This window comes from Pelobates fuscus, chromosome 4 (genome assembly GCF_036172605.1).
Source record: "Pelobates fuscus isolate aPelFus1 chromosome 4, aPelFus1.pri, whole genome shotgun sequence".
Classification (NCBI taxonomy): Eukaryota; Metazoa; Chordata; class Amphibia; order Anura; family Pelobatidae; genus Pelobates; species Pelobates fuscus.
In genome coordinates, this window is record NC_086320.1 from 376,377,469 (window position 1) to 376,390,393 (window position 12,925).

At 38.9% G+C, this 12,925-nt stretch overlaps 1 protein-coding gene across 29 annotated transcripts in view; it reads left to right on the forward strand.

Moving 5' to 3' along the window:
* The window catches only part of OBSCN (obscurin, cytoskeletal calmodulin and titin-interacting RhoGEF), a 344,733-nt gene that overhangs the window by 280,582 nt on the left and 51,226 nt on the right, over window positions 1–12,925 (forward strand). For all 29 annotated transcript variants that reach the window (XM_063452748.1, XM_063452749.1, XM_063452760.1 and 26 more), the window contains 2 exons: window positions 10,491–10,724; window positions 11,331–11,442. In XM_063452748.1, the coding sequence (XP_063308818.1) occupies window positions 10,491–10,724; window positions 11,331–11,442 (346 nt within the window). The remainder of the gene's footprint in view (window positions 1–10,490; window positions 10,725–11,330; window positions 11,443–12,925) is intronic.

Consider the following 12,925-nt stretch of genomic DNA (forward strand, 5'->3'; position numbering starts at 1 on the left):
ATGCCTTATTTCCCCCTTTCTCTTCCCTTTTTTTCCCCTCTTTTCCTTTTTGGGAACTTTTAGTTTTCCAAGTATATACAGATATTTACAGTATTTACAGAATATATACAATAGATTTTTTGGTAGTCTTGAAAGAGCTATTCACATCAATGTCTGGAGGTTCCCCTTGATGAAACTCTGTATATTCAACGTTCCCTTAATTTTATAAGGCTCTTCAAATGCCCCCTAATTGTTGCTGCTCGTCTCCTAGCATACACACTCTCTGTAACCGCCGCCACACTGGTTTTGCAGAGATGCTGCAGCCGTGCCAAAAAAGTAAATGACCATTCACAGGTGACTAAAAGGGGAAGGAGCGAACTGGGGAAGGGTGTTTAGGGCAGATGGAGGGGATCATAGAAAATCATCCAAGTAGAGATCTTTAGTTTTCTAATATAATGCTCCCATTGGAGCTACTCACAGCTTTTTGATGTGCGCAGTACCCCTCAGGGAAACTCTGCTTAGTCAGCAGTTTGTTTGTTTGTTTGTTTGTTTGTTTTTAGCAAGCTGAGCTGTTAAAAAGAAGAAAAGAAAGATACTGAAACTTTCATCTAAAAATAATATAACCTCAATATTATATCTATAGGAAGAATGGATAAGGGAGAATGCAATTCCTCCCTTCTCTCTTTCTCTCTACCCAATTGAATCAAATCAAATTATCATTTATTCTATTAAATTCTCGCATTTTAATTGGAGTTCAAACTAGTGAATAGAATAGTTCTCGTTTATTCTATTCAAAATTTCATATTTTAATTGAATGCAAGAGGTTTTGATGAACACTTAAAATATGTAAAAATAAATACAAAAGTAAATGAATATTGAAGTGATAAAAAAATATTAAGGTATTAGGGAAAGAAAGGGAAGAAAGGAAAAATTGATTGATTCATATGATAAAAGGCAAGAAAAGAGAAGGAAGAAATCTCTATCTAAAGTAAATGTGCACATGTGAAAAAGGATAACACTGTAAGGAAGAGAAAAAGGTATTTGTACGATTTAAGTTTCACATACTTATAGAATATATTAAAAAGAGGATAATAATAATCACTGAGATATAAAAACAAAGGGATCTTTATATAGAAGGGAGAGATAAAACGAGAGGGAGGAGGAAGGAAGGAGGATGAATAAGGGTGTATGTAATTTAATATATAGAATTCCTCCCAACTCTCTTTCTCTCTACCCAATAAAATCAAATCAAATTATCGTTTAGTCTATTCAATTCTCGCATTTTAATTGAAGTTCAAACTAATGAATAGAATATATATAATATTACATCTAAAGATAGAAGAGAAATAAAGAGAGAAGGAGAAAGGAAGGGAGAGAGGAATTTCTTAATATATTTTTATTTATTTATTTATTTATTTTTATTTATTCTTCTTTCTCATGATGGGGGGAAATAGGTCTAGTCAGAAATGGGATTTCTGATAACACATAGTGTTTCTTTAATGAATGAATGTCGAATGAATGTTTTACATGTTACAAGGTATTTTAAGTTTATTATTAAACATTTTCAGAGAGAACTCGTACAAAGATATGCAGAAGTTGTGCAGGGACAAGGGGTTCTAAACATCAAAATAAAAAGAAATGACACCTACTTTTATCTCAATAAATGCTCAGGAAATGAATACTCCATACAAAAGAAGCCAGTGGTATCATACTTTATATACTACAAATCGATGTAGTGTATGTTCAAGAGACACACTGGAACGATACAACCAAGAAACTATGGAAATTCTCTTATTATCCACATATTTATCAAGCTAATATTTTTAATGGGAAAATAGCGAGGAGTAGCGATTATAATCTCAAATAAAGTAAAATTAGAGCCGATCCTTGAGGAAATGGACAATAAAGGTAGATGTGTTATTCTGATTTGAAAAATCAATGATATTTTATATACATTGGTAAACAATTATTCCCCAAATCATTCTCCACCAAAATAGATCAAATAACTCAAGGTACTTCAATTATAGGAGGGGATTTCAACTGTGCTCTTGAAGTTGTATTGGATAAAAAATCACCATTTAATGTAAGAACAGATTCGCAATCTAAATACGCTGCAAACCTACTCCAGGATTTTGTTTAAAAAAAATTGCTATATGACATCTGGAGAGTATTATTCCCCCATGAACGAGATTATACTTTTTTTTTTCCCAAAGGTACACTGTTCATATACAAGAATAGATCTATTCATTACTAAATGTTACATAAATGTTCTTCCTCAAGGATCGGGTTAATAGCATGGTCTGATCACACACCCATATTTTTAAAAATTGAGAATAATAGAGAATATTCTCCTCAAACAACATGGAGACTGAACAAATCATTATGCTATCCTGGACAGGATATAGAGATAGGTTGAAAAAGCAAGCTGACGAATTTGTTGAAATTAATAATAATAGAGAGACTTCCATTTTTTCTATTTGGGGATCATTCAAATGCTATGTCCGAGGATTATTTATAAAACTCAGATCTTATGTAAAAAAGAAGCGTGGAGAATCCCTATCAACTCTTGATGTATAATTAACTAAACTAGAAAATCTAATCAAATCAAATTTAAATTCTTTTAAGAACATAATAAAAATTCAAAATTGCAATAAAATCAAACTTCAAGAAAATATAGATTGAAATGGAATGTTCCTCAAACAAAAATGGTATTTAAATAACAACAGGATTGACAAACTTCTCTCCAATAAATTAAAATTTTAAAAGAAAAACAATCGAATATGTAAAATAAAAGTAGGAGATAGAATAATTGTATCTCCTAAACAGATAGAAGAGGCTTTCAGATCCTATTACTATTCATTATACAATTTAGAAATTGGAAATGAGGAAGTAACAAGTGAAAACATAATAAAAGAGTTTCTTAAGAAATGTAAATTACCCAAAATCAAACCAAATAAGTTAGAACAATTAAACAAACCTATCTCTATTTTTGAGAATCAAAATAAAATGAAATGGCAAAAAAAAATGCCAAAGCACCTGGATCAGACGGATTCTCCGCAATCTTTTTAAAAACATTTGATAAGATAGTTTCCCCATTATTACAATGATAATATATTGAATTCTCGAATTGTAATCATATTCCACAGGAATTACTTCAGGCCAATATTCTCCCAATCCCCAAACCTGGAAAAGACAGTGAAACCCTGTCTAATTACAGACCTATTTCTCTGATAAACCTTGACCTAAAAATATTTTCAAAAATATTGGTAGAAAGATTGAAAACATAATCCCAGAAATCATTTATAAAGATCAAACAGGTTTTGTGTCAGGTAGGGATATTGCTGTTAATACTTGTAAAATTTTAAATATAATTGATCATCTAAAAATACAAAAAATACAATCGTTTTTTATAGCTTTAGATGCAGAAAAAGCATTGGAGAAAGTGATGGAGAACTTTGGACTGTCAGGCTTTTTTAAAGAGAGTACAATGTCATTATATACAAACCCACAAGCTAGAGTCATATGTCCTGGTATGGTATCTGATTGGTTTAAAATTCGAAATGGCACCAGACAAGTCTGCCCCCTGGCGCCACTCCTTTATATAATAGCTATGGAACCTCTAGCAGGGGCAATTAAACAAAATGATGAAATCGAAAGGGCTGCAGATCCATTTAGAACATCATAAAATCACTTTATATGCGGACGATGTTATCTTAGCTCTCTCTAATCCAATGGATTCAATTACAAATTTATTGAAATTAATTTCATATTTTAGCTATTATTCTGGCTACAAATTAAATATGAATAAAACACCAATATTAACCTTTAATATAAATTCGGAAATTTAAGGTATTTAAAAGAAAAGTTCAAATGGAACTTTAAAAATTATAAAATAGATTAATGGAGGAATTCTAATTATATCAAATATAGATAAAATTGTAGAAGAAAATTATAAGAAACTTTTATTATTATTTTTTTTTCAAATTTTCTAAATTGGAAAGGACTAGAAATCTCCTGGATGGGACGTATGAATACGGTCTCTGCATATGTAATTCCAAAATTAATCTACCTGTTCCGATCCATACCTATAAGAGTACCACACTCAATACTCCATCAATTCCAAAAAAGATTTATGAAATGTATTTGGGGGAATAAATCACCCAGAGTTTCATATAATATGCTCACTAAAAAGTGAATAAATGCAGAACAAATCTTCCTGACATAATAGAATTACATGATTGTACCATGTTTACTCACTTTTTAAAATGGGACAATTCTAAGAATCCCGATCCTATCTGGAGGAATATGGAAACAAAAAGTAATTAGTAGTTCTGAACATTATAACAAAATTTAATTATCAAACAAAATTGTAAACGCAACCATTACCACTCTTAGATTATTTAAAAAGAAATTGGGCATTTGTAATGAATTGATTCCCTCCGCACCAATTGAAGTTATTAAATAATTTATTGGAGATAGACTTATCAAAATGGATAGAATATAATATCCAAAATATACGGTAACTCAAATTGCTCCTCTGGGAAAAATTACATCATTTGTAGATCTTTAAATTCAATTCGGACTTCCAAATCAAGAATGGTACAATTATGTTAAAATAAGACACTTATTAAATACCTTACATATTAAAGAATATCCAGAATTTGAAAATCTAAATAACAAACATTGTAAAAATAGACAAATATCTAAAGTAACACATATGGCTAAGGGCCTTATGGTCATGGATAAACCCAATTCCATCAATAAATGGGAAAACGAAATGGACAAATCATTTACATTGGAAACATGGGGAGACAGATTTTTTTTGAGATCAGGAAGATCAATCACAGTCTCAACATACAGGAGATCTTTATAAAAATCGCTCATCGATGGTATGTCACTCCATATAGAATCAAAACATTTAACAATAGTTATTCCGATAAATGCTGGAGATCTTCTAAAGAAACAGGTACACTATAGTATATGGGGTGGAAATGTGAAGAATTAGAAGAGATAAAAATAAAATACATTTTTTTAAAATAGGATTACAACAGGCAATATTATTACCCCAGACATTTCTATTCCATTTGGACTTTCCAAATTGTAATTATGAACAATAAATATTAATTATTCATATTTTTATGGCAATTAAACTTACATTAACCAGAAATTGGAAAAACCCAATGACACCAATTTGGCCAGTAATAAATAACCAGATGAGATTCCAACAACAGATGGAGGAAGGTTTCTACCGAGAATCAAATAAGATATCAGTATACAACAAAGTAAGGAGACTATGGGATAATATCATATAAATAATTGAAAGTATATTCCCTAAGCATTAAATAAAAAATTAGACAGAAAAGGTATGTAATATTTTCTAAAATGGTATATATATTAAACTATTACCTCTGCTTGATATTATAAAGGTAAAATGATTAAACTTATTATATTATGTTATTGATTAGAAGAATGCATGAAGAATGAATATGATAGAATTTGTATTTATTTTGGAATACCGCACTGTTTATATTCCATGAACATATATAAATGTATGTAAATGTATATGAGAAACTAAATCTTCTATATAGATAAAGAAATTGGAAAAAATATGCAAAACAAAAAAGCACAAAATAGAAGTAATATTTTTAAACACATTTGAAGTTTGAAGTGTTGCAGTGTATGTGCTAGTGTGTATGTTTATCATGTCAGTATGTGAGTGTTGCAGTGTACGTGCTATCTATGTATCTATATCAGTATATATGTGTTATCATTGTGTATTTGTGTCAGTCAGTGTGTATCTATGTTAGTATATGTGTGTATCTGGGTGTGGCCGTGTGTATGTGTATCTGTGTTAGTATCTGTGTATCTCCGTGTGTATGTGTATTTGTGGTAGTGTATGTGTCTGTGTATATATGTCCATATATCCCAGCATTCAAATACCAACACTTTGTACAAATACACCCCTGCATTCAAACGCCAACACTACACACAAATGCACACCTGCATTCAAACACCAATGCTACATACAAACATACCACTGCATTCTAATGACAACAGTACATACAAATATACTCCGACATTCACACACACAAACTCTATACAAAAGCATGCTTACATTCAAACACGCAAACACTGCTCATAAATACATCTCTGCAAGAATGGGCAAATGATCGTTTCCCAGCTCATAAAGCATTGTTGGAGTTGCACGACAGTTGAGGATCTACCTCTCGGGCACCCTTGCTGTAGAGCAGGTCCAAAAAAAGTATTGTACCAGAGCCCTCTCTACTTCTCAAACTGGTTTTAAAAGTCTAATCACATACATTACACAATTTTTTTTTTTTTATTATTATTCTTTATTTAAGTCGTGCATGAGTATAACAGACATGTGTGCGTAACCACAACGGTTGTCGTACACAGAGCATAAAACAAAGAATTATAAACATGTGGTATTAGAGGCTAGGCACATTTTTTTGTTTTATATGAAAAAGACTAATAAATATAACCTGGTCTAGGCAAGCATTTTCTTATATATTTGTCATAAAAGTGACCTGCTAGAGGGCTCGTAGGAAACGTACATAATTTTCTTTTTAATTATCTTCATATATTTTAAATGTCTATAGTACATTAAAAATGGATCTCAACTTCACCCCAAGTGTCCTTTTAAATATCTTGCAAAGTGCTTATGGCAAGTCCTCTAATTTATAGAATCAGCAGGCTTTGCATGTAGAGCCTACAGAGAAAATCTGTGCAGATAAATAAAAAAAATATATGTAGAATATAAATAAGACACCGAAAAAAAGACAGTTTAATCTAATTTGCATACATTTTCAAATGATTTACTGCTGCAGCCTTGAACCATCTCAGGTGCAAATTATTTGTTTAAAAGTCACTGAGTTTGTAAAATGTTTTCAGACGGTGTGTAATCAAAAGAATTTAACTTGTAGATAATTCTCTGCTGTATATAAAAAAGAAATTGAAATGGCAGCTTACAGCCATCGACAAAACAACTAGGAACAGGGAGACACTTTCAAAACAAGTCAGAGACATGGTGGAATGTGGCACTGAGCGATAGAACAGCACAGGAACATGTCTATAGAACGGTGTGGCCTATGACTAGGCACCTACAGGCAGTGAGTGATCCTGGCAGGTACACTCCTATATAAAGCACATTTTTAATTGTGAGTTCTTCTCTCACCCATTCTTGTTTACTGGGCAATAGTGATGTCGCGAACATAACATTTTTCGTTCGCAAATGGCGAACGCAAACTTCCGCAAATGTTCGCGAACGGGCGAACCGGGCAAACTGCCATAGACTTCAATAGGCAGGCGAATTTTAAAACCCACAGGGACTCTTTCTGGCCACAATAGTGATGGAAAAGTTGTTTCAAGGGGACTAACACCTGGACTGTGGCATTCCGGAGGGGGATCCATGGCAAAACTCCCATGGAAAATTACATAGTTGATGCAGAGTCTGGTTTTAATCCATAAAGGGCATAAATCACCTAACATAGTGTAAGGGTTACGCCCGCTTCACAGTGACAGAACAAACTCCCTGTTTAACGCACCGCAAACAACCGCAAACAGTCCATTTGCACAACCGCAAACTCCCCATTTGCACAAGGTTGGATACCAAGCTAGCCATGTCCCGTTCCTTGTCCTCACTGATGTCATTGAAGGTCTCTTCCTCCACCCAGCCACGTACAACACCAAGGGTTCCCGAAAGGTGACAACAAGCCCCCTGTATTTTTTTTTAAATGCACACTACTGTTACACCAGATATGAGCTGCACTGGTGTGACACTGTGCCCTGGCAGGCCCTGAAACGCACACGTGTGAAGGAAACTGACTGCTATTATTTCACAGTCAAAAAAGTTGTTGTTTTTTTTAAATGCAAGCTATTGTGACACCAGATATGAGTGGTGGCACTGGGCAAGTGAGCCTGACACACACACTGGCAGGCAGGCAGGCAACTGCAATTAGATTACACAGGAAAAAAAAAAGCAGACTGATGTTCTAGCCCTAAAAAGGGCTTTTTTGGGGTGCTGTCCTTACAGCAGTGATCAGATGAGTCCTTCAGGACTGTAGTGGACACTGAATACACTAGCCTAGCTATCGATTTCCCTATTAAATCAGCAGCAGCTACACTGTCACTCCTCTCACTAAGAATGCAGCTTCCGGGGGGCGGGGCCTAGCTGTCATGGAGGAAAGACACACTTTGTGTGAGCTCCCTCAATATCTCACTTTAAGCAGCTATCAACAAGCGAATTTCACCCCAGAAGGGGATGACCCAGCAATGTTGCTCCTACCTGACCGACCCGACATGCTTAATAGCGGTCAGCAACTCGATAGAGTCTTACTTACCTCCGCGTGGCAAGTGTGGCCTGGTGCTCACCGGGCGGGAGAGGTGGGCGATCTCCCGATCCTGGGATGCCCAGGAGCAGCTACTTCCCGGCAGGAGCTCCATTACCCCCCCCCCCGTCGGACCGGTGGGGGTTATCCCGGTACACCCCTGAGAGGCTGTCTGGAGCTAATGGACGCACAGAGCACAGCCGCCCAGGCTGACATACTCATCTGCGACTCTCCCAATATGGCAGCAGCCGCGTGTCCTCCTGGTACCAGCATAGCATGGCAGGATATTGAGTCTAAGCTGGCCAGACTCTTTAATCAATTTTCAAAGCAAATAACAAGCAGGAAGCCCCAACAAGCTCCACCACAGCCCCAACAAGCTCCACCACAGCTAAGCGAAGCAGTCCCCATTAAAATCCACCAACGCAAAAGGCGTCGAAGACGGGACCCGAGGCACAAACAGAAATGCAGAGCCTGCCCCACGTCAAGCACTCGCCTCCACCTTAAGCCTCCACAATCCCGCACCAGACGTGAAGCACCACCGGGCCAAATCCGACCACCTTACAAAACAAGCTTCCACCACCTCAAGCCGCAAACCCGTCACTCAGCCAGAGACTTGCCTTTGTTGTTCCAGGTATCAGGGACTCACAGGGTCTGCACCTGGCGCCCAGAAGGGATCGGATGAGCACAAGCAGTAAACAGCAGCCTGCCAAGCATGTCCCACTATAGCCGATCCTCCACACCATGCCTTTGATCACATGAACCGCTCTCTGCACATTAACTAATCGTAAAGTAGCAAGCGTTTAAACATGTCATTATTTCACCTCCTAAAGAGTTTATTGTCGTAGTTCCTTACATGCCTTTACCTTAACCGTTCATGTATTATGTTATTCACTAGTCTCATCTCATGGGGTGACTCACACTTGATTTATAACTAGTGGTGGAGCTGCTGATATAAATACACAGTTGATAACGTGCAAGCTACACCCTAAACATGACAGCCATCTTTCACAACAATGTACTGCTATATACTCATACCCTCAGTGCAACTAGCCATGATATACGCATGTTCAGCCTAGCATGCTCAAATATAACACACTTCTGTCTAAAAAAAAATAATAATAATTATACAAAAAAAAATGCAGCTTCAGAATTAATCTAAATTGTATGCTGTCTAGGAGGTGGGAGGGTCTGGGAGGGAGGGTCTGCTGCTGATTGGCTGGAATGTGTCTGCTGACTGTGAGGTACAGGGTCAAAGTTTACTCAATGATGACGAATAGGGGGCAGACCGAACATCGCATATGTTCGCCATCCGTGGCGAACGCGAACAACCTATGTTCGCCAGGAACTATTCGCCAGCGAACTGTTCGGGACATCACTACTGGGCAACCTTCCAACTTCACGATTCTGGACCGTCGGTAGTTTGTCTAGGTTTTGAGAACCACCCACCAGCGAAGGTGGCGTCATGCACTTAGAAGGCAAAACATGGGACACACTTTGCAGAGATAATTGTTAAGAATAGATGGTTGAGATTTTCTTCTTTTCACGGGTTAAACCATTTGGCAACATTTTAATCCCAAGTACCGATGCCTCCTGGCTTCCATTGTCTCTGCACTGTAGTGTGAGAAAGACATCTGGATCCTACCACTGGGGGCCTTTTGAGAGGAATAGTACATGCTATGTTTACCCAATGGATAAATCTGCTGGATTAAAATCATGAGCTATCTCATGTCACAAATTATTTATTTTTTTATTGCGTGAAAGTTTCAACTTTTTATTTCTTATTTTTCTTCTGTTTATCTACTACAGCTGCAATCACAGAAAAATCATATATATATCAATTGCAAATTACACAATTTGGCCCAAAATTTGTAATTCACTTATCACCTCACCCCAATTCTCTCGTTGATTCGCCCCTGTATAACCTGTCAAGTTTACTGTTTTGCTGCTTACTGTAAGTCCTCTCTCTGCAAATGCAGCACAACAAGTCCTCAAATGTATGTCTCTTCGATTTCCATGGTGCCATAGGGCTGTCACAGCCATCCATTCGTACTGCCTCCGCAGGTTTGCATTTTCTTATATTCTATTCTGGAGATGAATATTAGATTTCTTTAATGCTTTATTCTCTAAATCCATTCAGAAAACCCTTTGTTTTCCTGTATATAGGAGGTGAAATCGGCCAACAAGGACTTGAGAACTCAATCCGGGCATCACTTGAGCGTGCAGACCAAGAGATAAGACAGGTCCTAAGGAGGCTAGAAGACTCTCCAGAAATCAGTGAGACTATCCCTCAGGTGGAATCTCTAGATCTGGACAGTATAAAACATGGAGAAACTGAATCCAAATATGAGGACATGTTTAGAGATGCTGACACTCAAACCCCAGTGGATCTGTCTTGTGGTGAGTTTACTTTTAAGTAATTCATCCCACTACTAATGTAGGTATTGTATCTGTGAGATATGTTCATCCCATTTTTGGTACCCCAGCGGCTAAAGCCACCACTTGACTACTGGTGACTTTAGTAGTCAACACAAGAAGTCTAGTCTAGTAGTCAAGGCAAACCAAAGTATAGGCTGTATGTCTGAGAAGTACTTCCTTAGTAGGAATATTAATAGTATTATTTAATTGTATGTCTTATTTAAAGGGATGAAGAAAGGTGGAATAATAAATATTTATATGTAAGCACATGTATTAGTTGCACAAGTTTTAAATCATCAGTCTCCATTTTACCATGTCTGATTAGAGTCGGGCTTGAACTGGGCAAAAGTAGGGCTCGTATTTAAACCTTTAAGATTTATTTACTAAACTCCCAATTGTAGCACACAGGAAATTGACTTGCCAACTGCTGACTAAAACAATTAAACTATTTTGGCTTAAATTCTGCAATATGGATTTTAGTTTTAGTTTACTGAATAAACTCCTTGGGGTGTTTCTCGTGGGGTAAATAATGATCAAGAACAAATCTATCTGTATTTAATCGATACCAACTCCTGATCATATTTATAGGTGAAGAGTCAGTACAAATCGAAAAAGAGGAACCCACTGGAATTCCTTTAAGTTCCCCCACAAGTCAGAAGCAGAAACAAACTGGAGACCAGGAGCTAAACATTCCAATAAGGTAAATATCTAGGATACTGGGCATAGGCGTGCGCAGCCTGTTGCATTAGGGTGTGCACCCTAAAGCACAAACACACGCCGCGTGTATATGTATTTTTATATACACATACACACACATACATATATATACATACATGCATACACACAAATACAAATATACATAGGTGCAGTGTGTGTGATTGTGAGCAGTGCAGCGTGTAAGGGGTGCAGTCTGTGTGATTGCGAGGGGTACAGTGTGTGTGTGTATTTGTGAAAGGTACAGTGTGTTGTAATTGTGAAGGGTGCAGTGTGTATGATTGTGAAGGGTACAGTGTGTGTAATTGTAAGGGGTACAGTGTGTGTAATTGTGAGGGGTACAGTGTGTGTGATTGTGAGGGATGCAATGTGTGTGGGGTACAGTGTGTATGATTGTGAGGGGTGCACTGTGTGGACGACAGGGGGTAGGGGGTGGAGGGGCAGTGACAGGGGGTAGGGGGGTGGAGGGGCAGCGACAGGGGGTAGGGGGGTGGAGGGGCAGCGACAGGGGGTAGGGGGGTGGAGGGGCAGCGACAGGGGATAAGGGGGGTAGAGGGGCAGTTACAGGAGGTAAGGGGGGTAGAGGGGCAGTGACAGGAGGTAGCAGGGGTAGATGGTTAGTGACAGGGGTTGGGGTAGAGGGGCAGTGTAAGGGGTTAGGGGTAATGACAGGGGTTAGGGGGTAGAGGGGCAGTAACAGGGGGTGTGGGTGAGTGGAGGGGCAGTGACAGGGGGTAAGGGGGTAGAGGGGCAGTGACAGGAGGTAGCAGGGGTAGATGGTTAGTCACAGGGGTTGGGGTAGAGGGGCAGTGTAAGGGGTTAGGGGTAGTGACAGGGGTTAGGGGGTAGAGGGGCAGTAACAGGGGGTGTGGGTGAGTGGAGGGGCAGTGACAGGGGGTTGGGGGTAGAGGGGCAGTGACAGGGGTTGGGGGTACTGACAGGGGTAAGAGGGGTTGAGGGGCAGTAACAGGGGGTGTGGGGGAGTGGAAGGGCAGTGGCAGGGGGTAGTGACAGGGGTTAAGGGGGTAGAGGGGCAGTGACAGGGGTTAGGGGGGTAGGGGGGTAGTGACAGGGGTTAGGGGGTAGAGGGGCAGTAACGGGGGTGTGGGGGAGTGGAGGGGCAGTGGCAGGGGGTAGTGACAGGGGTTAAGGGGGTAGAGGGGCAGTGACAGGGATTAGGGGGGTAGGGGGGTAGTGACAGGGGTTAGGGTAGTGGAGGGGCAGTGACAGGGGGTAGGGGGGTAGTGACATGGGTTACGGGGGGTTGAGGGGCAGTGGCAGGGGGTAGGGGGGTAGTGACAGGGGTAAGGGGGGTAGAGGGGCAGTGACAGGGGTTAGGGGGGGTAGAAGGGCAGTAACACGGGGTGTGGGGGTGTGGAGGGGAAGTGGCAGGGGGTAGTGACAGGGGTTAAGGGGGTAGAGGGGCAGTGACAGGGGTTAGGGGAGTGGAGGGGCAGTGACAGGGGGTA